The sequence below is a fragment of the Petaurus breviceps genome, unplaced genomic scaffold (genome assembly GCF_028583685.1).
Source record: "Petaurus breviceps papuanus isolate PSGF00001 unplaced genomic scaffold, PetGlider_PUasm1.0 76, whole genome shotgun sequence".
Lineage (NCBI taxonomy): Eukaryota > Metazoa > Chordata > Mammalia > Diprotodontia > Petauridae > Petaurus > Petaurus breviceps.
The window spans coordinates 41,584,035-41,610,085 of record NW_027186473.1 but is presented as its reverse complement, the minus strand read 5'-3'; the positions used below and the strand labels follow the sequence as shown (position 1 = coordinate 41,610,085).

General features: G+C 42.1%; 1 protein-coding gene across 2 annotated transcripts in view; it reads right to left on the bottom strand.

Annotated features, from left to right (window-relative positions):
* Positions 1–25,829, bottom strand: part of NOCT (nocturnin) — a 34,800-nt gene extending 8,971 nt beyond the window's left edge. Inside the window, exon 1 of one of the 2 annotated variants that reach the window (XM_069105390.1) lies at positions 24,653–25,829. In XM_069105390.1, coding sequence (XP_068961491.1) covers positions 24,653–24,917 — 265 coding nt within the window. In that variant the 5' untranslated portion in view covers positions 24,918–25,829. Of the gene's footprint in view, positions 1–4,182; positions 4,716–24,652 lie in introns of those variants that run through there. The other variant, XM_069105391.1, reaches the window with a different exon arrangement.
* Between the last annotated feature and the right edge of the window lie 222 nt (positions 25,830–26,051).

Sequence of the window (26,051 nt, the reverse complement as noted above, 5' to 3'; positions counted from 1 at the left end):
ATGGACATTTTGAAAGGTATGAAAAATAAAATACTTGAGGATTACACACACAAAACTTCCAATTACACTGAGATAGCTATCTATTTATCTATCAGTCAATAAAAGCTCACAGACCCTAGGTTAAGAACCTCTGCTTCAGGATGAATTCTAATCAACATCAGGCCAACCTAAATATTCTTTGTTGGGAAGGGTTTAGAACCCTAAAATCCCTCATTCTGTTCAGTAAAAGGAGTGTTTCACATGACCTTAACCTCAAAGTTTAGAAAAATAGTATAGCAGAACCTCTTTCCTTCATTAAAGTGCTTTTGGGCATGACAGGTCATGGTTCTATGGCACCAGGTTACAGGTATTCCCCACACCCACTTCCATCCTTCTGTGGAAGAATACAAAAGGTTTTATTCATAAAATGCCATGCTCATTTGGCAGACTTTACTGATGGAATCTGAAACCAGAGGTGGATCAGACTGACTCTGGAAGGTTCCCAAAGCAAAGTCAAACACCTACCACCTACCATCCTCCCAAGATGACAAGTCTATATATAATAAAGTGCTACCTTTGTCATTCCTTTGTTTTCACTGTAGAATGGGAAGTAGTAAATTGGTCTGTAGGGGGAGAAATAATAAAATGATTTCTTCCATGACTTTCCAATTCCTCAAGTTGCATTCAGAGAGTAAAGATTTTAACTGCTTGTTATGTGTCCAAAATGTCATTTTTACCGGCCTATTTGGCAAATCTATATATTATAGACACAGAGACAGGGCGGGTAAAGTTCATAGTGGAGTCAGGGAGTCCATATCTAACAATGGGTAGCTTGTGTGGTTGAGCAAATCACTTAACTTCTGAGCTTGAGATTTCTATCTGGATAAGATATTTAAAAGATGTATTTAAATGTACATTTAATTAGATAAAAAGTATTTCTTATTCCAAGGATTTGAAATTATGGTTATGTTGTGTTCTAATGTAAATTTTTTTTTTTGGAGGGGGAAGGCAAGGCACTTAGGGTTAAGTGACTTGCCCAAGGTCACATTGCTAATAAGTGTTAAGTGTGGGAGGTCGGTTTTGAACTCAGTCCTCCAGACTCCAGGGCCTCCAGGACGGGTGCTCTATTTACTGCACTACCCAGCTGCCCCTGAAGTCAATTCTTGATGGCTTGATATACATATATAACTCCAGATAAGATACTTTTTTATTGTTTCAGCCTGATAATACAACTTTGAAAGCCTCTTGTCTGATTACTTCTGGTTTGGGTGAAAGATTTTTATTTTAAGACATAATTATTTATGTAGTATGTGTATATATATATATATATATATATATACATATATATGTATTTTAATGTAATTGTTTTGAGAAAGCAAAGTCAAAAAGGGCAGAAATCAGCAAGAACATGAACTCAAAAAAGTTCCTTTGAACCATTTTAATCCATTATAGTCCCTCCTGCATTCTTATGATTGTAATCTGGAATAATACAACAATAGCATAGAATATATGTATGTATACAGTGTAATGAGGTGTACTAGGTGATTTTGCTTTAGGTTGCTGGCATATTAGGCTGGTTGTCCACACATCTAACTTTCACCATCAGTTAGGATGGCCACCATCAGTTGGGGGCGAGGGGGAAGAGGGTGCTCAACGTTGTCAAATGTTTCAAAAAAGTCAAGAACTAATCTAGAGGAGACCATAACACTTTGTAATGAAGATATATTATAAGATCATAATTTTTAGGGCTGAACTCATTAAGAAAGGAAGTAGAATGACTGGGGAATCTGTAAATAGCAGCTATGAGGATCTTCAACAGATTTGGACAGAGTGAGCCTCAAAGGAGGTGATAGTAGAGGGATAGTCTGGAAAAGGTTACTGGAAACAATGATTCTCACTCTCCCTCTGGGATCAGAGAGTAGAGGGGTATGAGTGAAGATCCAACCCCAAAGGATTCTAATTATGGAAGAAAAGAGGGGATATGTCAAGGCACAAAGCTGGGGAGCAGCACCAGAACAGAGGAAGAGGAGCTCTTAAGTTAAAAGACTTCTAACTGATTGGAAAACCACCAGGTTCTCCTTGGAGGTGGCCAGCCACAGTGGGGCAGAGGAGACTGCGACTTCATTCCAAGGATGGTCCAATTGGTAGTCCTGGGCTGCAATGTATGGTGTCTAATAAGCATCTTATTTTCCTTCTTTTCCCCTTTTTGCTATTTAGGCTGAGCTGAAAATTCCCCAACTATGTCCTATTTTGCTATTCATCACTGCTGGTGGTACTTTCCAAGCCTGATATTCTTTTTATGAAATGATTTCATTCCTATTGTCTATGGGCATGTTGTTACTTGAGATCAGAGAGTGCATGGAGAGACAGCCCTAAAGGGGTTTTGTATTTTACTTTGTGAAAACCCAGCTCTTCTAGTGGGAGTTAAAAGATTTGGGGGGTGGGGTGCAATCAAGTCAGTTTATTTTTGTGAATGATCTTATAACTCTCCCAGGCAGAATCCTAAAATCTGAACTTGGGACTGACTTAGATTTCCCTTTGAAGAAGGAGCCATTGGACAAGGTGCCGCTAAGGTTGTGAGGGCAGAGGCAAGGGGCTAAACCAGGAGTGGGGTACCTGCAACCCTGAGGCCACATGTGGTCCTCTGGGACCTCAAGTACTGCCTTCTGACTGAATCCAAACTTCATAGAACAAAGCCTTTTATTAAGGATATTATTATATTCTTATACAATATTATATTAAGTAGTATGATCAATTATATTAATTAAATTTAACTATATTACAATATAAATAGAATATAATCTATACACTATATAGAATGTGTTAATATAATAAATAATAATAACAATAGCTATTATTGTTCTGTGAAGTTTGGATTCAGTTAAAAGGCTGCACTTGAGGACCTAGAGGGTCTCAAGGCCACAGCTTCCTCACCCCTGGAAACTCTGCCCCAATTACCCAACCAAAGAGGAATGTGAGCAGTGGACAGACCTAGCACAGTCACCCCTAGGGCTAAATAAACAGTTCAATCAACATTTATTAAACACCTACATGTCAGCTAACAGAAATACTGAAAAACTTTTCAACAACCACTCAATAAATAAACATATATATGAAGGGTGGTGAGATACCATCTCTGCCTGCCTGCATTCTAGGAAGGAGATGTAATACCTATAAATACAAAGTAATTCACAATAAGGCTTTCAATGAGGATGCAGATAAAAGTGCTACAAAAGGATGCTCAAGGAGATACTTTTGGAGGGGGGGGGGTCTCCCCTTCAATAGGCTGACACTGCAGTGGGTCCCCATGCCACCAGTCATCAGCACAGGAGCTCAGACCTGCTTTGTTTCCAAGCTAGGCTGGTTGGCTCCATCTTAGCCTCATAGCTAGCTCCCCACCACCAAGGAACTTGTCATATGGCTGTCAGCCTTCACCCAATCAGCTTAGCCCACCAGAGCTCAGAACTCCTGAGTTCAAGAGAGAGACAAATACTTTATGAATAAAACATGAGCCTCAGCCTCCCCAAGAAGCAAGATTTCAGGCACGCACCACCACGCTTAGCTGAAATACGATTTTTTAAAGATCACTGCTCTGAGAAAGATCTAATAAAAAAACCAACCCAAGAAATAGACACAAAAGAACAATATCTATTACCTGAGTACCTGACACTTTGCCAGTATAAGGGTGGCTGGGAGACATTCTAACTGATGCATGATGAAACAAGAAAACAATGAAGATGTGGGCAATTACCCGTCTCAGCAGAGCTAGGGCTACCTGTGTGGCTTTGGATAACAGTGTTCCACTTTTCTGGACCTGTTTCCTCAAATACAACAACACTGAGAGCTCATATTTAATGCAGTATTTCTGCAGACTAGTTTACATGCATTTTCTTGGTTTGGTCCTTACAACAACCCTGCGAGATGGGTGCTATAAGCATTATCATTCCCATTTTACAGATGGGGTAACTAAGGTTCAGAGGATTTCAGTGATTTGCCCGGGGTCACATGCTAGAAGCAGCACTGAATTCCAGATCTCTCCTAAGCCTGCATTCTACAATACTCAGTTCCCTATTTTCTAGTTTTTCTCTGAGACAGAGATAAATCTCTATTTTCTCAAAGTTGTTGGGAGGATCAAAGAAGGCAGCAAAAGCTGGAGTCTACAAATTAGACAGCACATCAAGTATGGTATCATAGGAGTCCTACCTCTTCCATGAAGCCTTCCTTCCCCAAATACAGCAAGCTCTTCCTCCTGTGAACAGGCTGTTACTACTGCTGACATTTCTCTGGCATTGTACCAAGGAGCCATGACAGGTTCTTAAGCAGCAAAGTGACACACAACCAGGAGTTAGAGGTCACCCAGCTCCACCTCCCACCCAATGAAAAAAGTCCCCTCCTACACACACGCCATGACAGATGGTGATCCAGTTTCTGCTTCAACACTCAGAGAGATCAGCTGCTGCCTGACCACCACCCTGGCAGCAAGGCCCCCATTCCCATTTGGGATGATAGGTGGGACTGCTAGTAAGTCTTTCCCTCCCAATGACTCAAAATGTGCCTCCCTGTCATTCTTAAACCATAAAAAGAGGGTGGGAGTGGAGAGGAAAGGAAGAGAATTAAAACAGAAATTGTCCAGCATAAGGCAAATTGACAAATACTTTATGAATAAAACTCAGGTTCTATTTAAAACACACATACATACACACACACAAAACCAAATAGGAGTAAATCATAGATAAGAAGAGAACAAAAGATAACACCAGTGTTTGCACTTCCCTAATAGTCCTACCATGAAAGGAAGGCATTCATTATTTTTACCTTATATGTTACCAAACAGACATGGCAGGATCATCTGAGTCACATCTGACTCCTGGAAATGCACCAACGAATGGTGATCCTTCCTCAGGAAGCATCTAATACCATCTACTTTTTGGGAGCAAGATTTTCTCCTTTCCTTGGCAAATCCATAGCTCTTCTCACACCTTCAACACCCACCCTTGTTTATCCCAAATCCAAGTGCAGTGTCTCTGTAAAGCAGAAATTCTTAACCTTTTCTAGGTTGTTCTTCACCCCCTCTCCCCATGGGTTGCATAAGCTTTTGGAGGGCAGGGACCATCTTTCTTTCTGCTTGTATTTGCATCTCCAAAACTTATCAGCACAGGGCCTGGCATACTTATCTTTATAGCTGCACTTTTTGTGGTGGCAAAGAATCAGAAATTGAGGGCGTGCCCATCAACTAGGGAATGGTATACATTGTGATATATGAATGTAATGCAATACTATTGTTCCATATGAAAAGATGAGCAGGCGGATTTCAGAAAAACCTGGAAAGACTTACATGAACTGATGAGTGAAGTGAGCAGAACCAGGGGAACACTGTGCACAGTAACAGCAACAGTGTGATGATCAACTTTGATACAGTTTCTTTGCAGCAATGCAAGGATCTAAGGCAACTCCAAAAGCCTCATGATGTAAAATGTTCTCCACATCCAGAGAAAGAATTATGGAGTCTGAAAGCAGATGGAAGCACACTATTTGTGCTCTCTCTTGTTTTCTTTCTTATGGTTTTCCCCCTTTGTCCTGATTCTTCTTTTACAACATGACCAATGTAGAAACTTAATCAGCAAGTGCTAAGTAAATACCTGTTATCTGACTGGATCCCTCTGGCAGTCTTGGTGACACCTATGGACCCCTTATCCTCCTCACAATAACATATTTAAATGCATGAACCCCACAAGGTTACAAAAGAAACCAAAGGTTAGTCAAAATAAAGTCGTAAAATTTTTACAGTGGTGGTGGTAGGGTATCCTGGTATTATCTAGCCATGTTAGAAAAGAAAAGTTGATCAAGCTCTTCAGAAGTCCTCAAATCCACTGTTCAGTTGTTTTTTTTTTTCTCTTGTCCCTAAACCTCTGTGACTGAATTTGGGGTTTTCTTGGCAAATATAATAGGAGTGGATTGACAGTGCAGCCATTTTGTGAGTCAATCAGAGGTTAAGTGCCTTGCCCAGATCACACAGCTAGGATGTGTCTGAGGCTGGATTTGAACTCAGTTCTTCCTGATTCTAGGCCCAGTGCTGTAATTCACTGCTGCCACTTCAAATCCATACCAGTTCTTGTTTCTTTTTTTTTTTTTTATCCAAGAGGGTTTAGATGTACAAGGGCTATTCTCAGTAATCCTTTTTTTCAAATCATGTAATGTAACATTCTGCGAAAGATAAGTCAGTTTTGGACCCCAAATAAGGAAACCTATTGCTAGTACCTGAAATTTCATCTATACACTGTTTTATTCTCAATAAAGGGAGTATGAGAGAGTGGGCAGTGCTCTAAAGTCAAAGTCTTGGGTTTGAATTCTTATTTGACTCTGCATACTACTACAAGGGACTGGCTCTTCTTGTTTCTTTCTGGGGGTGGGAGGAGAAAAGGAGGAGAGAAAAATTAATGCTTACTAATTTAAAAAATTAAGAAAAGATTACAATGGGCTTAATTTAATCAGGCCACACAGAAACAGGCAGAAAAATTTATCTCCAAACTTGATTCTACCTGTTTCTTCACCTGCATTCCTGCTCATGATGAGAAAGGTGGTGATGGGGGCAGGGTGTGTGGTACTGTAGTCTCACCAGGCAATTAAAGTGTGATTTTAAAATCTTGGTACTTGCAATTTTTTAAAAAACCACACCCTCAACTTGCCCCAACCAGACAGAGCTCCTTTAATAAGCTCTTCAGGATACTGACAAACACTAATCTATTTTTTAATCCTGCTTCAGCAGCACTGAGTGTCTGCCCTATCATCTGTTTACAGAATATTTTCTTTGCTGATAAGCACAGCAGGTTGGAGAGATTGTGAATAATCTTTCCTAGCTGTTACCCTGGGCTACAGTCTCTGGGTTTTGCACATATGCCAATTAAAAGCTGAACAATGCACAAAGGCCAGGATTACCAAGCTGCACACCTGTCAGGAGGCTGCCTGAGGACACAAGAAAATTCTGAGGGGGCAGGAGCAAGAGGAGAAGAAAGGTTAAATAACAACAAACCCCCTACAAGAACAGTAACAGAAAAGGAAGGCTCTCTCTTTCTAAGTCCAATGATGCCATCTACTGGCCATTTCTTAAACCAGCTCAAACCACCACTCAAGGATGGAGATTTCAGAGTATTCTCAGCCAAAGAATCAGAGTCAGAAAGGATGCAGCATGGGTAACACTTTAAAAAATCCCCTTTAAGTGCTCCTCCAGCCTTTGTTCCAAGGAATATGAAGTTTTTTAACATCAAACCTAAATCTAATTCTCTTCAAGCTGGACAGTAGGAGGACCCTGCCAGAGTTTGCAAATCCTTTGTAGGGGGGTAGGAGTTAGAAAACAGAGCATGGTACCAGTAGCCTTTCTGGGAAAGGAACCTGCTGCTTATGATCCCAAGAGGGCTCTGAGGCAAGGCAAAATCTGGTCAACAGTGTTTAAATGTAGAAACATATGTATGAGATGAAAAGAAAATTTTCTTTCCAAAAAACTCCTTCTAATAATTAGGTTTTCTACTGGGAAGCGTGCTCCCTCTCCTGCTCCTTCCAAATAACTCTAGTGGGAAGCTGAGGGGTGGGAGGGCCTGGATAACTGACTATTAATATAATCCCAAATGGGGTCATGAAGAGTCAGACTTGACTAAAACAACTAAGCAACAGCAACTTGAACTCAGGTTGCCTGGTTCCCAGTCTATCCCTCTTTCCTCTACAAGGAGGCATCTCATTCTTTCCACTATAGTTCTCTTATGCTCTAGCTCTTAGAATTGCTCTATGGTGTGGTTTGGATGGGGAAATACTATTTGTGTATTTATACACACACTATGCCAAACATACATCACATATTAGTTGTTCAGTCATTTCAGTTGTGTCTGACCATTTGGGATTTTCTTAGTAAAGATACTGGAGTGGTTTGCCATTTCCTTCTTCAGCTCATTTTACAGGTGAGTAAACAGAAGCAAACAGGGTTATGTGACTTGTCCAGGGTCACACAGCTAGTACGTGTCTGAGACCCTATTTAAATCAAGTTTTCCTGACTCCAGGTCCAGCATTATATTAGGTACACACAAGCACAGATGAACACATCACATATTCCTTTTTTTTTTTTTATAAGCAATCGGGGTTAAGTAACTTGCTCAAGGTTACACGTCCAGTTATTTCTGGGTGTGGTGCTGAGTATCTGAGCCCAGATTTGATCCAGGTCATCCCGACACTGGAGCCAGTGCTCTTACTCGCTGAGCCACCTGGCCGCCCCTAAGCAATTGGGGTTAAGTAACTTGCTCAAGGTTAGACGGCCAGGTGTTTCTGGGTGGGTGCTAAGTGTCTGAGCCCGGGATTCGGATCTCCAGGTCTTCTCAACACTGGAGCCGGTGCTCTTACTCGCTGTGCTACCTGGCCACCCACACATCACATATTCTTTCCCTCTGCATGCATCCTAAATTCAAACCTAGCTCTTGTTGGCAAGGTGGTGGATAACATGGATTGTCAGGTGGTACATGAAAAATCGGTGGTGACAGTCCATGGAGGGCTATTTAGAAAGTTTCACAAGACCCATGGGCACTTTAAGAAAGTTAAGCCTTTTTTAGTTTAAGAGCATATCAATATGGAGCTACATAATCCCTAAATTAACTTTGAAAGCAACAAATTCCCATAATATAATCAAGATGGTAATAGCCCATAATTTTAGAATATAACATATCTAGAAGTAAGCAAGAGAGAAGGAAGGTACTAGTCATCAAGAGGGATCAGACAAGTCACTTAGTCTGTTTTTCCCTTTTTTAAGATTATGGAGATGGAATCAGATATTCTTTTCAGTTCTGCATATATGATGGTGATCCTATGGGTGGGTTTGATGACCCTAAGGCTACATGGTCCTAAGGAACGGAACCTGCCATATAGTCACACATTTAGGCCAGGGAGGACGGTGACTACTGCCTTTTTAGAAAACCACATATCGGAGTCAAGATGGCAGAGTAGAAGCAGGACCTCCTCCAGGCTCTGGCTTCTACTTTCCCCAATCCATGTAAAAGTGGACTTTAAACAAACTTTGGAGCTGCAGAACCCACAAAATGATACAGAGAAGCTAACCTCCCGCTGAGGACAGCCCGGCAGGCCAGCAGGAATTTGCCAGCACAGTGCTCTGAGAGCCGAGCCCAGGACCTTGTGAGCCTGAGGTTTTAGCCCCAGGCGGACCTGACCAGCCACCAGATCACTAGCAGCTGTGGATGTTTCCAGATTCAATAACACATAGATGCGAAGGACAAAATGAGAGGTCAGTGCAGTCTGGACTTTGGGACCCAGTAGGTGGGAGTGCGACAGCTTTTTCCCCCAGGGCGAGAATCCCCTAAGACGCCTGGCACAGCACCACTTTGCGGCTTCAGCTCCTGGCCTGCACAGTGTAGGGGGACCAAGCGACCAGTCTGAGGGGTGTTTGCTCTTGCTTTAACCTGCTTGGATCTGGATTGCAGTCTAGAGTGGAGGTCCTGGGGCATGTGTCCAGCTTGCCAGAGCATGTGGAGGCCTCAGAGAGGGCACCCAAGAAAACCCCAGAGTTTGGGACGAAAGCTCCCCTGTCTGGTGGCAGAGTCCTACTGTGGCAAAAAGCCCAGGGGTCAAGTGACTGAGGCGCAACATGACCAGGCAAAGGAAACAAAGCAGACAGAAGATTCCAACATTAGACTCCTATTTTGGGGACAAAAAGGAGCAAAGCATGGAACAGGAGGAATACAGTGAAGTCAGAACTCCTGCACCAAAAGCTTCAAAGGAAAATACAAGCTGGTTACAGGCCACAGAGGACCTTAAGAAGCAGATAAGAGAAGTGGAGCAAAAATTGGGAAGAGAAATGAGAACAATGCAAGAAAATTATGAAATGAGAGTCAACAACCTGACTGAGGAAAATTACACCTTAAAAAACAGACTGACTCAATTGGCAAAAGAGGCTCAAAAAGGCAATGAAGTGAGGAATGCCTTGAAAAGGCAAATTTGCCAGATGGAAAAAGAATCTCAAAAGCTCAATAAGGAGAATCTTTCCCTCGGATTTAGACTGGAGCAAAGGGAAGCTAGTGACTTTAAGAGAAATCAAGATGATGTTAAACAGATCAAAGCAAATGAAAGAATGGAAGGCAATGTGAAATATCTAATGGGAAAAACCACTGATCTGGAAAATAGATCCAGGAGAGATAATTTAAAAATTACTGGACCACCTGAAAGCCATGATCAAAGTAAGAACCTAGAAATCATCCTCCAGGAAGTTCTCAAAGAAAACTGCCGTGATGTTTTAGAACCAGAGGGCAAAATAGAGGTTGAAAGAATCCACCGATCACCTCCTGAAAAAGATCCCCAAAAGAAAATTCCTAGGAATATTATAGCCAGGTTCCGGAATTCCCAGATCAAGGAGAAAATATTACAAGTAGCCAGGAAGCAACAATTTGAATATTGTGGAATCACAATCAGGATAACACAGGATCTGGCAGCTTCTACACTGAGGGATCAAAGAGCCTGGAATATGATATTCAGGAGGGCAAAGGAGCTGGGATTAAAACCAAGAACCACCTACCCAGCAAAACTGAGTATCATGTTTCACAGGAAAATATAGTCAGTCAGTGGAATAGAGGACTTTCAAGCATTCTTGATGAAAAAACAAGAGTTGAATAGAAAATTTGACATTCAGATACAAGAAGCAAGAGAAGCATGAGAAAGTAAACAGGGAAAAGAAATCATAAGGAATTTGTCAAAGTTGAACTATTACATCCCTACATGGAAAAACTATAATTGTAACTGATGAAACTTTTCTCAGTATGAGAATAGTTGAAGGGAATAGAAATGTGTATACACACACGTGTCTATATACGAGGGTATATGGGCACATGAATACATATGTGAATGTGTATATATGTGTACAGGTATACATAGATAGAGGGCACAGGACCAATTGAATGGGAAGAGATGATATTTAAAAGGTGAAATTAAGAGGTGAGAGAGGAATATAATGAGAGGAGATGGGGAGAGACAGAATGGGGTAAACTATCTCATATAGAAGAGGCAAGGGAAAATGGTTACAATGGAGGGGAACAACAAGTAGGCAAAAGGGAATGCATTGGCCAACCTTATTCTCATTGAATTTGGCTCGGGGAGGGAATGAAATACACACTAAATAGGGTATCTCACCGTACCAAGAGAGTAGGGGGGAAGCGGATGAAAGGGGAGATGATGGAAGGGAGGGCAGGCTGGGGGTGAGGGCAATTGAAAGCACCTACTTCTGAAAAGGGAGGGAAATAGTCAGTCTTTTACAATATATCCACTATGGAAATATTTTGCATAGATACACATGTACAACATATACTGAACTGCTTATCTTTCCAGTAAGGGTGGGTGACAAGGGAGGAAGGGAATGAATCTGGAATTCAAAGTTTTAAAATCAAATGTTTATATATATATATATATATATACACACATATATTTATGTATATATATACTATTGTTAATATTATTTTATATATAACTCGGAAATAAGATATACAGGCACTGGGGCATAGAGATCCACCCTGCCATACTGGAAAGTCGGAGGGGGTATGGGAGAAGATATGGGAGATATAAGATTGGAGGAGGGGATATCCAGTGGGATTGCTATTTTGGGGTGGGGGGTAGGGGAAAAACGGGGAGAAAAATCTGTAACTCAAAATCTTGTGGAAATGAATGATGTAAACCAGAAGTTAAAAAAACATTTTATTAAAAGAAAATGACAGGGGCGGGTAGGCAGTGAGTAAGAGCGCTGGCCCCAGAGTCCAGAGAACCCGGCCTCGGACACTTAACACCCACACAAAATAACTGGCTGTATAACCTTGAGCAAGTTACTTAACCCCAATTGCTTAAAAAAAAAAAAAAGACAAGAACTTTGAAAAAAAAACAAAGAATCACTCTGAGGGAAACTAGAATTCCAAGTCCCAGCACTCTCTGTACTATGCTACCTAGAAGTTTCATGTCATAATGATATTTGCCTATTTATTCAATCTAAATTTATGATGAGGGTCTAGATAATTTTTTAAAAGCTGAACAATTTTTTAAAAAACCCTTATCACTAAGTTGCTCTTTGAGTATTCTACTCTATTATCACAGACCTGGAGCTGAAAGGAAACTCAAAGGTTGGCTAGTCCAACCCTGTCATTTTACAGATAAAGAAACTGACCCTCAGAAGGGACTTGCCCAAGGTTAAACAGGAAGCAAAAAGAGTAGAGATATGAACCCATGTCCACCTACTTTGTTTTTATAAGAGGTGTTTTTATTTTTTTTTTTAATTTCTGGAGGGGGGAAGGTAGGACAATTGGGGTTAAATGACTTGCCCAAGGTCACACAGCTAGTTGTTTTGTGTGTGTGTGTGTGTGTGAAGTATCTGAGGCCACATTTGAACTCAGGTCCTCCTGACTCCAGGGCTGGTGTTCTATTCACTGAGCCACCTAGCTGTCCCATCAAAGGTCATTGAAGGCAAAGGACAGCTTCATTTTTTATCTACAGCTCCTTGCAGACAGTATTTAATGAATGGTTGTTGAAGTGAATTAAAAAGAGAGAATCCTTGTCAATTCTCCATCAGCTCATCTGATGAATCACCTTCAGCTCTGGAATGGAAATACTGAACTTTACTTGCTTTCCTAAGAGTTACCTTGTCATGGTGGACAGAAAACCAGTCCTTAGGGTGAGGAAGACAAAGTCTCCAATTCTATCTGACACTAAATTTTAGTTATCATTATCACCATCACCACCACCACCATCATCATCATCATTGAAAGTCATTTAGGTGTCAGAATGACCTGGAGATTGAATCTGGGGCTCAGACACTCAGCACCACACCCAGAAATAACTGGCCGTGTAACCTTGAGCAAGTTGAGCAAAAAAAAAAGTCATTTAACTTCTGTCTTCAGGAACTAGTCCTATTGATGATCCCCTCTATCATCTTAAAATCTCTCCCTAACTACTGGCTTGTTTCCTGCTGTCTACAAACAAGTCCAGGTTTCTCCCAACACTAATTTTAAAAATCAACACACAAAACACCCTTCACATGACCCCTACTATACCCTCAAGTTACAGTCGGGCATTTCTCCTGCCTTTTTTACAACCATACTCCCAGGAAGAGTGGTCTATAGGCCATGGTCTCTACTTTCTCACCATCTACTCACTGGATGGAAACTGTCAGCAGCTAACTCCAGGGCCTCCATTCTCACCCTCTTGAACCTGCCTCTAAACTAGACTCTATGGGAAACATAATTATCTTATCTCAACTTGGCCCTCAGGCAATCGGAGTAACCTAGTTCTTCCCTAATCAGTTAGGATCTGAATCAGCACTTTCCATAGTAGTATTTGTACTAAAACCTTCCAAAGATCAACTCTTCATCCTAACAGGACATTTCCTTCACTGAAAGAAATCCCCCTTCTCCTCCCTCCTTATCTCATATTATTCACCCATTTTTCTCCCACTATCTACCAACCTCTGACTTGCCCTTCTCTTTGCCAAAAGCAAATCCTTGATCTGTGGGTCCCATCACTAATAGATAGTCCCTACTAATGAGGAAACTGAGACAAAGAGAATAAAATGACTTGCCCAGGGTCATACAGCTAGTTAAAGTGTCTAAGGCCACATTCGAACTCAAGTCTTCATGACTCCAGGCCTGGCACTCAATACACTGTGCCACTTAGCTTCCTTCTTTCTAGCCTAATTTTCACATTAATCCCCTCCAAATTCTCTACCTCCAGGTATTTCCCTTTATCTGACACACTAGCTTTTGTCTCAGTACACCTGCACACCCTGAAATCCACTCCTTACTTAACTCCAGGCAAACTTGGCTATACCAGGTTATTTCCCAGAGTGCACCTGCACAAATCTATTCTCTAAGCTTGGAATGCTCTCCCTTCACAAGATGAGGGAAACACAAATTTAGGGCAGGAAGGAACCTTAAATATCCTCATATTCAAAGACCTTATTTTATGAATGAGGAAATTGAGTCCAAGAGAGGTTAAATGACTGGTCCAGGGTCACACAGCCTGGGTCAGAGGCATGATTTGAACCCAGGTTTTTCTAACTCCTGGGACAATATTATATCCACTATGGCTATGACTTTAAAGACAGCGGCATTTAAAGTTTCAAATAAATTGAATGCCATACCCCTGCTCAAGACCTTTCTTGGCTCCCAGTCCCAATCCTCATTAATTAAGTGCAAATTCTCCCTGTGTTTCAATGCATTACCAAATGAGGCTAGATCACACCTGTACAACCTTGGACTTCCAGGTACACCCTTCTTCTTGAAAGAGAAATTATTATTTCTCTCTCATATTAATAATCAATTACTAAACCAGGACCAGAGTTTTTTCAGAATCCCATAGGTTGTTCAGTCTCCGAAGGTCATTGTTGATAAACACAGTGAAATTAACTTTCTCCTCAATCTAGTTCAGACCCCATCCAGATGGGGAAGCCCATTATTGTGCTGTATGGGTCAGCATAAATTTTTACATGAGATTGCCCAAGGCTGGGCAATTTAGAAGCAAATGACATAATCAAAGTTACATTTCCCCCTCCCCCCTTCTCATTGTAATATTTCCCCCTCCACTTCTCATTGTAATATTCATTGTCTCTCATTAACTGTTAACTAATCAGAGTTGACTACTACCCTCAGGAACACCATTCTTCTAAGGGCCTATAAACTATGAGGCAGATGCCATGATTGGTCTTTGGCATATGAGAGTGTCACTGACCCATTTTATTGGTAATATGCTAGCATTTTTAATAAAATGATTAATGACCACCTCTAATCCATGTAAAAGGGGACTCTGAACAAACTTTGGTGCTACAGAACCCACAAAATGACAGAGAGAAGCTAACCTCCCGTTGAGGACAGCCCAGCAGGCTGACAGGAATCGGCCAGCTCAGCGCTCTGGGAGCTGAGCCCAGCTCCATGCTGAGTTTTTTAGCCCCAGGGCGGGCCTGACCAGATCACCAGCAGCTATGGTGATAATTATCAACACATAGATGCTAAAGACAAAGTGAGAGATCAGTGCAGTGTGGACTTTGGGACCCAGTAGTTGGGAGTGTGTGGGCTTTTTCTCCCTTGGGGGGAGAAGCTGCTGAGGGCTGCTATGCAGCTGCCCCCACCCCCCTTGGCAGCTTCAGCTTCTGGCCTGCAGAATGTAGGGAGACCAAGTGACCAGTCTGAGAAGTAATTGCTTTTGCTTTAACCTGACTGGATCTGGATTTCGATCTAGGGTAGAGGTCCTGGGGTGTGTGACCAGCTCTTGTGTGGAGGTTTCAGAGAGGGCACCCAACTAATACCTTCAGCAGCTGAGAAAACCCCAGCATTTGGTACAAAGCTCCCCTGTCTGGTAGCAGAGTTCTACTGTAGCAAAAAAAGCCCCAAAGTCAAGTAATTTAGTGGCAACATGACCAGTCAAAGGAAGCAAAGCAAACAGAAGAATCCAAAATTAGACTCCTATTTTGGGGACAAAAAGGATCAAAGCATGGAACAGGATGAAGACAGTGAAGTCAGAACTCCTGCACCAAAAGCTGCAAAGGAAAATATGAGCTGGTTACAGGCCATAGAGGACCTTAAGAAGCAAATAAGAGAAGGGGGGGGGAACATTGGGAAGAGAAATGAGAACGATGCAAGAAAATTATGAAATGAGAGTCAACAGCCTGACTAAGGAAAATAACACCCTAAAAAATAGACCAACTCAAATGGCAAAAGAGGCTCAAAAAGGCAATGAGGAGAAGAATGTCTTAAAAAAGCCGAATTTGCCAGATGGAAAAAGAAGCTCAAAAGCTCAATGAGGAGAATCATTCCTTCAGAATTAGACTGGAGCAAAGGGAAGCTAATGACTTTATGAGAAATCAAGATGCTGTTAAACAGATCCAAACAAACGACAGAATAGAAGGCAATGTGAAATATCTCATGGGAAAAACCACTGACCTGGAAAATAGATTCAGGAGAGAAGAGAATTTAAAAATTATTGGACTACCTGAAAGCCATGATGAGGGAAAGAACCTAGAAATCATCCTCCAAGAAATCCTCAAGGAAAACTGCCCTGATGTTTTAGAACCAGAGGGCAAAACAGAGGTTGAAAGAATCCACCCATCACCTCCTGAAAAAGATCCCCAAAACTCCTAGGAATATTATAGCCAGGTTCCAGAATTCCCAGATCAAGGAAAGAATATTACGAGCAGCCAGGAAGAAACAATTTGAATATTGTGGAAACAGTTATCAGGATAACTCAGGATCTGGCAGCTTCTACACTGAGGGATCGAAGGGCCTGGAATATGATATTCAGGAGGGCAAAGGAGCTGGGATTAAAACCAACAATCACCTACCCAGCAAAAGTGAGTATCATGTTTCAAGGGAAAATAAGGTCATTCAGTGGAATAGAGGACTTTCTTTGATTCTTGATGAAAAATACCAGAGTTGAATAGAAAATTTGACATTCAGATACAAGAAGCAAGAGAAGCATGAGAAGTTAAACAAGGAAAAGAAATCATAAGGAACTTATCAAAGTTGAACTATTAACATTCCCACATGGAAAAACGGTAATTGTAACTGATGAAACTTTTCTCAGTATGAAAACAGTTGAAGGGAATAGAAATATATATGTCTATATCGGAGGGTTTTTACAGGCGTATGAATACATATGTGAATGTGTGTACATATATTTACAAGTATACATAGATAGAGGGCACAGGACCAATTGAATAGGAAGGGATGATACTTAAAAGGTGAAATTAAGAGGTGAGAGAGGAATATAATGAGAGAAGATGGGGAGAAACAGAATGGGGTAAATTATCATATAGAAGAGGCAAGGGAAAATGGTTACAATGGAGGGGAACAACAGGAAGGCAAAAGGGAATGCATTGGTCAACCTTATTCTCATTGAATTTGGGAGGGAATGACATACACACTAAATAGGGTATCTCACCCTACAGGACAGTAGGGGGGAAGGGGATGAGAGGGGGGATGGTAGAAAGGAGGGCAGGCTGGGGGGGGGGAGGGAAGTTGGAAGCACCCACTTTTTAAAAGGGATTGGATCAAAGTAGAGAATAGAATAAGTGGGGAGGTGGGATAGGAGGGAGGGAAATATAGTCTGTTTTTTTACAATATATCTACTATGTTAATGTTTTGCATTAGCTACACATGTACATCCTATACTGAACTGCTTATCTTCCCAGTAAGGGTGGGTGACAAGGGAGGAAGGGAATGAATCTGGAATTCAAAGTTTTAAAATCAAATGTTAAAAAAAAAAATATATATATATATATCATTATTATTAATACTATTTTACATGTAATTGGGAAATAAGATATACAGGCACTGGGGCATAGAGATCCACCATGCCCTACTGGTAAAGTCGAAGGGGGTATGGGAGAAGATATGGGAGAGAGAAGATTGGAGGAGGGGATATCCTGTGGGACTGCTATTTTGGGGTGGTGGGTAGGGGAAAAAACAGGGAGAAAATTTGTAACTTAAAATCTGGCAGAAATGAATGATGTAAATCAGAAGTTAATAAAGCATTTGAAAAAAGAAAGAAACCAAGGATTTCTAAGAGACAGAGGTGTGAAAGTTATATATTCTAGGAAGGAGTTGTCTATGTACAAAAGCAGTTGATGGAATACTGTATGTATCATTTTAACTGGACAATTTACTTAAGGGAAGGAAACCAATTACAACGTTATTATTGATGGGTTACAGTCTCTGGGAGCCCCCTTGAATCTTCCCACTTGATGAGGCATTTGTCTGAGGCCATAAGCCTTTCATTATCACTAGGCCCAAATCCCTTACTCTTAACCTAGCCTAGCCCTCCATTGTCCAGCTACTTCCCACCCTTGATCCTATCAAAATATCCATACCCAAATCTAGTTATCCTTAAATTATCCTAGCCCTCCATTGTCTGTCTTATCCAGGTAGCCTTCAGTTTATTTCTCACCCTTAATTCCATTCCTGGAGTCTGACCTCAATTCCTCAAGCTCCTCCTCAAGACCCTCCCCCCCCCCAAAGCCTTCCTCTAGACCACAGGCTAGATCCCTCCCACAGTCTTTCCATTGAGGTTTAAAGTTAGGGGTACAATAAAAATAAATAAATGAAAATAAAAAATAAAATTACCCAGAAACCATGTCTCTCAATCTTTCTGAACATTATACTCTAATCCCAATGACCTGTTCCCCTGTTCCATGTCCTCTACCATATTCATTTCCATCTTTGCACCAATGATCATGCTATTTTAATAACTGGAATTTTTCTCCAGAAGCTTTCTCCAACTACTCCAGACAACCCCTACTCCTTTCTTCTCCTAGTATCACAAAATTGAACATCTGATTAATGGTTCACTTCTGTTATTACTCCTTCTTCCCATGGACTGTGGACTTTTTGAGGGCAGAGACTATCTTTTTTGCCCACAGAAGAATCTTTCTCCCCAGGTGCATTGGAATAGACTTCAAGGAACAGTGCAAAGAACTGGTACATGTACATGCCTAATAAATGCTGGTTGACTGACTGAAAGAGCACTCCATTTGGAGTCAGAAAACCTGGGTTCAAATCCCAGCACTGCCACTTACTTCTGTGTATCCCTCAGTAAGTTATTTCCTCTATTTCACCCTCATTTTTCTCATCTATAAAATGGGAAAAGTTTTTGATACCTGGGGACTGATGATAAAACATGCCTCTCTCCTCTCAACAGAGAGGGGATGCAGGACATATGTGGAATGAGGCATATATAATCCAACATGGTCAATTGTTTTGCTTAACTCTGTCCTAAAAGAGGATTCTATGGGAGAAAGAATGAGAAGCAACATTTTCTTTTAAAGCATCAATAACACAATAAATAGCCTAAGGGTGCTAGATTTCATTACTTCTCAGGTAATTACATCACTTTCCAGCTCTAAACCTAAGATCTTGTGCTACTAAAAAAAGGTATTAATTATTGAAGACTTCCAAGAGCTGATACCCTACCCCCAGGAAAACCTGTAGCTGCTACCTTTTGGACAATTTTTCCTCCCTTCCAGATTTCTGGAATGATCACCAATGGGAATGAATAGCATGGGAGGGAGATCTCTAATTTTAAGTTCCAAACTCCTCCCAACTCCTATTTTAGGGAAATTTTAAGTTTATCCAAAGGAAAAGGTTGGAAAAGACCTGTAGGTGACCAAAGACTATTTGCAGATTGACTGGTAACTATTTTTCTCATTTGCTCTGGTGATGAGGATAAAGGGTACTGTAGGTATTATACTCTCAATATGTTTATCTAGAAAATACAGAGGCAGGTAAAAATTGAAGCGAACTGAATCAAGGTCACACAGGGTGCTGTCTGGCTCTAGAACCAATGTTGGTGGACTGAAAGTGTGGTGAAATGAATGCTGGAGCCAGAGTCAAAGGACCTGGGTTTAAATTCTAGCTTTGTTTCTCACTAGTGGTAAGTAACTGATTTCCTCAGTTTGCTCTTCTGTAAAATTGGGGGTGGGGTTGAACCAGACTGTGGGCCACTATCTGTAGCCTTGATTTATCAGGCTGTATTTCTACTCTTCTCATCTCCTGGCATTGAAGCTCTATATCATCTACCTCCCAGATGTTTCAGAGGTTTACACTCAGTGTTTATACTTTTGTAAAAAAGAACCCAACTTAGCTTACCCAGTCAGAGACCTCATTAATACTGCTTATAGGTGAGGGACACAGTCCTCCCACAGGCCAGAACAATTTACTCTCAACAAATAAATTATAACCTTGTCCATCACCTCCCCCTCCCTCCCAAGCTGCTGACTCACAAACTAAGTATGACTGCTTAACCAAGATGTTATTTGCCTTTATGTTTGTATGGAGAATAAAGTGAGGAAAGGAAAAATGCAGTCAGTGCCTTTGTTGTGGGAGGAGGAGGATTTCAAGCCCACAGCAATTCTCTAATCTGCATTTTATCCAGTACCTTGGAAGTAACCTGTTTTTTTGGGCAAACTGCTTTATGACCTCTGAGTTCTGTCAAAGGGACAGTCCTGAGGTCTGTAAAGCATGAGTATGATGCAGGAAGGTGAGGAGAAAGTGGTTATCAAAAAGAGGAAGTAATCATGCTAGCTCACATTTATATATGGCTCTCTAAGTTTACAAAACGTTTTGTTCTTTCTAAGATTGCTAGTTCATGACGTGTCATTCACAATATCATCACCAATATAACTCAATAAACATTTATGTTATGTACAAAGTACTGTGATAGATTGTATGAGTGTGTGTGGGATGACAAAGAAAAGAATGGAAACTGCCCCTCCCCTCAAGGAGTTTCCATTCTATTCTACTATGAGTTCCATTTTACAATTCAAACATTGAGTTCCTACTGTGTGCAGTGCTAGTAGCTGAGGAAGACACAAGATTTAGGGGATATGGTCTCAATCCTCATAGAACTTGGCAGGACAAATACACAGATAATTAAAACAAACATATCTGAGTATCATCAGAGAGGTGCAAATGGGGAAAATTGTCATGGTGAAATCGGAAGGCAGAATTTTCACTTGGCTTTAAAAGCGCATGAAGAACTTAACTGAAAAGGACCATCTAGTGACGGGGAATGGCTTGAGTAAAGGCACAAAAAAGAAAAAGAACAAGGGGTTGTGTGTGTATAAGAAGACCAGAGAATAATCCAGTTTGGTGGGAACATAGAGTACATGGAAAGGGATTTTAGGGTTTACTTGGTTCCCTACAGCAGTTGGATCAAAGTCAAATAGAAAGGAGAGTCACAACTCCAGACAGAAAGATCCTAGTAGTCCCACATTGAATACTGACTTAGAAAACCACAAATTGACATTATCTATATTGTATTGTATTTTTATTTATTTTGTTAAATTGTTCCCAATTACATTTTAATCTGATTCTGAAGCACTGGGGAGTGACCTCCTTGAAGGCAGGGATTATCTTTTGCCTTTTTTTGTATCACTAGCACTTAGCAAAGTGCCAGGCTCATAGTAGGCATTTAATAAAAGTTTATTGACTGACTTTTTTGTATTATGGAACCCTTTGGCAGTCTGGTGAAACCCTGTGAGAAAAATGTTTTTAAATGCATAATTTAAAATACATAAGATCACAAAGAAACCAATTATATTGAAATAGTTATGAAAATATTTAAAAAATTCATAGATCTCAGTTTAAGAACCCCCATTCTTGGGAGTGAGTTTGGATTGGGAAGGGCTGGCCTTGAAGGCCAAGCAAGAGTTTAAATTACTTTTGTAATGTGTGGTCCTCCACTTGGAATAACCTTCCCCCAATTTCTACTGAAACACTGTTCAAATCCTTCCCTGCCCAGCTCAAGTCACCCCTTTTATAAATCCTCTCCCAGAACAGAAGTCATTCTTTGAGCCTGGCCCCACCCCAGAGCAATGTGCTGGTACATTCTGTGATACCTAGACTGCCTTGTATGTTTCTTGTTTGTGTACATGTTTTATGAGCTCACCTAGATTGAGGTTCTTGAAGTGGGAACTTTACCTTATATGACTTATTATCTAGCAGTGACTGCAGGTGCTACACATTTGTGGGTGAATGAATGAATGGATGTTATTTCAGACATCAGGTGGAAATAAAATGAAGTTGATAAGCTTTTGGAATGCATTCTTCAAGGATGTGTAATGTCATCAGGGCCGGTACCTCTATTCTAACTTAGTGGATAGGTTTCAAGAGATGTTGAGAGTGAAACATCCACAGAACCTGGGGCCACCCTCAGAATGCAGCCAGGTTTGTTGAGAGACATTCACTCCCTCTCCAGACCCAGAGTCTGCTGACAGAGCTCAGGCTCCCTAGCTTTATGAAACTCAGGGCTGCACAAAGTGCCATTTTAGGAGGACTTGAGTGAAGGTGCTAACAGATAAGGTTGGAATTAATAGCTTGAGAAGGGGGAAAAAAACCTAACCAGTTCAATAAGTATAGTTACAGGGGTGGGGAACCTGTGGCCTTGAGGCCACATGTGGTCTTCTAGACCCTCGGGTGTGGCCTTTTGACTGAGTCCAAATTTTACAGAAAAAAAATCCTTCTTTTAAAGGATTTGTTCTGTGAAGTTTGGATTCAGACAAAGGACTGAACTTGAGGACTTGGAGGGCCACAAGTGGCCTCCAAGCTGCAGGCTCCCCCCATCCCTGGAGCACAAAATGTTCCCTTTAGAGAGAGATTTCAAACAAGGAAATAGCTATTTGAAAAAGAATCAACATGTAGAAAATAACTGGAAAACTGGAAGGCTTGCTTTCTAATGGTTCCAGTATAATGTAAATCAGAGAGGGCAGAGATTGTTCCTTTTTTTTGGGGGGGGGGGAGCCAGGTCTTCATATCCTTAACACCTAACAAAGTCAGTGACTGGACACAGCAGTTATCAATAAATGTTTGTGGGGCTGAATAGAACAAGAGAAGGCAGTGTGGTACAGTAGAAAGAGCACTGGATTCTGAAGTCCAGTGATGTGGATTTAAGTCTCAGTTCTGCTGCTTGATCAGACCTTTTAAGTAATTTTTCCCTCCCTAGCTAGTCTTCAATTTCTTCTGTAAAAATGATTTCTCAGGGGGTGGCCAGGTAGCACAGTGAGTAATGTGTCGGGATGACCTGGGGATTGAATCTGGGCTCAAACACTTAGCACCCACCCAGAAACACCTGGCTGTGTAACCTTGAGCAAGTTACTTAACCCCAATTGCTTAAAAAAAAAAAAAAAGATTTCTCAGGTTCTTTTCAAGCTGTAGCCCTCCACGGGTCCATGAAAGCTACTCCTTGTTTAACTGTCTGGCACACTGATTCAACAGTTCTCTCTCCTTCATAGTTGCTTACTGTTTAGAGCAACCCTCCATATGAATATAAGCATGGAGGGCTCTCCTGGTTTCAAGGTTCCTTCTTTTCCTTTTCCTGACCTCAGATTTTTTTCCACAGTAAAGACTCTTTTCAAATTCCCAGGGAAAAGCATCCCAGACTAACAAAAAGCCAATCCTGGATGTCTTAATTAACATTCCTTTCATAACCAGGATGCCTCCATATAAGTGTTATTCTGTCTTCCCCACCCCACACCCCAAAACCAGCTAATGCTGTCTCTGCCTCCTAGGAGACTAGATAAGTATCACTTTCTACAGCATGGAGTTGGCCTAAAGTGCAGGCCTCCCCTAGTGGGCTACAAAAAGGTGTTAAGAGGTTTGTTAGCTACAATGCCAGAAAAGAAACACTCAGCCAGAGCAGCTCAACTATAATTTACAGACATCACAGCCTCCTTCAGAACAACAATGCAACACTGGTGTCCATTTAAAGTTTTCAACAGACCATTCTTAAAAGTTTTCAATAGTTCATTCTTAAAAATTACTGCTGAATGAGATCTTACACTGAAATGTTATATAGCCTGACAACATTTATCAACAATTTCGGAACATGTTTAAATAGCATTTGCTACATCTTAACCTCAGATGACAATTTTTAGTTACTACTAAAGCTACATTTCTTCTAATACATTTTCCCAGTTATGCAATTTGGCATACTTGTCCCTTATAAGAACTGAGGCTGGGAAATGAAATGACAAAGAATTGTTTCATATACTTCTTAAGTCTTAAATACCAATACCTTAGTTTTAACGGGTAGGAAAGTTAATGACAGAAAAGGCCCATTTAGTGAAGTCAAACAATTTCTCAAATAAAAAAAATATGCTTATTAGGTATGTGACTTGTAGACCCTTCCTTTGCCCCTTCCCCCAGGTGGAATATGAATCAAAAGGAAAGGGAAGTTCCTGACTTTATTAAGATAATTGTAAAATCATTACTCAGGATATAGATATTTCAACCTTTGCAAATTCTCCATCAGGGAACTATGAACAACAAAGTACAATTGTGTGAATTAAGAGTGTTCACTAATCTAATAAGCAAAATGAGTCAGTCTAAACTAGATACCAGTAAGTAGGATAATAACTAAAAAGTAGTAAAAAGAAACTCATCGTTTAAAAATTAGGGATTGAGACTGAACATGTGATTTCACTGGCAATGGGAGAACCTTCTAGTAAGAATCCTCCCTCTACTAAGGCAGGTAACTTATAGTTTCTCTATCGCAGATCATGCAGAGATTAAATGACTTGCCTAGGGTCACACAGCCAATATTTATCATAAATGGGATCATGCTGCTGAGACTAAATCAGTGAAAAGTAGGATAAAAGACTGTTTCAGAATCAAACACCTTGACCTTAACTTAGACTCAAAACAATCACTAACAAAAAGATATTTATACAAAATTATAGCTAAGGATGTTTAAAAGAACTAACCAGCACAGTTCTGAGAAATACAATGCCATCTCTTAAAGAGGAAATTTAAGAAAGGTCTCGAAGCAAATCCACGGCAGAAACCACTGTGTCCAAGCACTGAATAAGGGACACCCTGTTCCTTTTCTTAGCATGTATGATGTAAGACCTAAGCAAAGGTAGGGTCCAACAACAAGCAACGTTTGATTGTTATTTCGAACTTCTCCAAGAGAGAATCTGACTCCCAATCAGCCTGGTTAGACAGGCTGGCTGGCTGACTGGCAGGCAGACAGGGGCTTCCCATTCATTCCCCGGCGTCTCCCAGTCGCCCCGGCAAGAACGCGCGTTAAGATCTGTCCTGGGGGTTCTAGGCGCCGGCTGGCTGAGTTCCACAAAAGGAACCCCGCCGCCGCGAACATTCCATGCACTCACCTGTCCTGGAGGACGCACTCCCGGGACCAGAAGCCAGCTCGGTCGCCGCCAGGTAATGTAGTGGAGGAGGAGGAGGAGGAGAAGGAAGGGAATGGAGAGGGGGAGGGGGAGCACCAGTCTCAGACAGGAACCGAGGGGACTGGGATCGCGGAGGCGCGGGGGGAGAAGGGGATTGCCTTCGCAGCCGGGAGGAGGATACGCAGCAGAGGCTGGACACGTCTCTCTGGAGCAGGGCCGAGCAAAAACGGGTCGGGCTCTGATACATTCCGCAAGGGCGCGAACCGGCCGATGGCACCAGACCGCCTGGCGACCCGGGACACCACCGAGCACGGGTCCGGAACGGGAGGGAAGGATGGAGGGAGGGAGGAAGGGAAGGATGGATGGAGGGCTGCTGATGCTACTGCTGCTGGGGGAGGCGGGGGCCGCAGGAGGGGCTGGGCTCAGGGCTGCCCGGCTGCTGCCGCAGCCCCCGCAGCCTCCTCCGTCAGCATTCACTGTAGGCTCCCGACGCCCGCACAATGGAGCCGGGGCCGGGGAATGCAAGAGAAGGGCAAAAGTTGCGCTGGAAAGCGGACGAGGCGAGCCCTCTTTTAAGGCTCCTCTCCTTCTCCAGGCCGAGCAGGACAGAGAGAAGCTGGAGCGGGCGCAGCAACAGTAGCAGCAGCAGCAGCAAGAGCAGAGCCGGTGGCGGTGGCGGTGGCGGCGGCGGCGGCGGCGGCGGCGGCGGCGGCGGCGACAGCGACAGCAGCAACGTCTGCCTTGGCGCAACTCGAAGGCTAGAAGGCTAAGCGGGAGGGCTAGCGCAGGGACCTGACGAAATCGGTTGCTACCAAGCAGGAAGGAGAGGGGTGTTCCGGGAAGATGGGCCCCACGCCCCACCCGGACTTGGCTTCCCGGGCGGGGAACTACACAGTCCTAGAAAGAAAAACATATTTAACTGATTTTGAATCGAGGGTCACTTGGTTTCTGGGAGGACGAAGGGCTAGTTTCGGGCTTTGCAAACCGACGCTCCCCCCTTCCGGTCTCTAGAATGGAAGCGCTCTTCCCAGGCCGGGTGTCCCAAGCTGGTTCTGCAGCAGGGGCCCAGAGAAAGTGCGTGCGTGTGTCTGTGTGCTTCTGTGTGTGTCTGAACATGAACCAGAGCAAAGGTCAAACAGCCCCGGGGCATGCATTAGATGTCCTTGGCATTTTTTTTTACTGCTTTTTTCCCCCCCCCCCCCCAATGTTTTTCGAAGCACCTTAATACTTTAATACTTTGCTGGGTCTGTGATCTCATTGATATGGGCACTTTCTCCTGTGATGCGGATTCTAAACCATCTATGCTTCCCCGCCTAAATTTTTCCAGCCAACGTGCTGGGCTCCTCGATTATACTTGGGCACCAGTGTAGTCCCAGAGCTG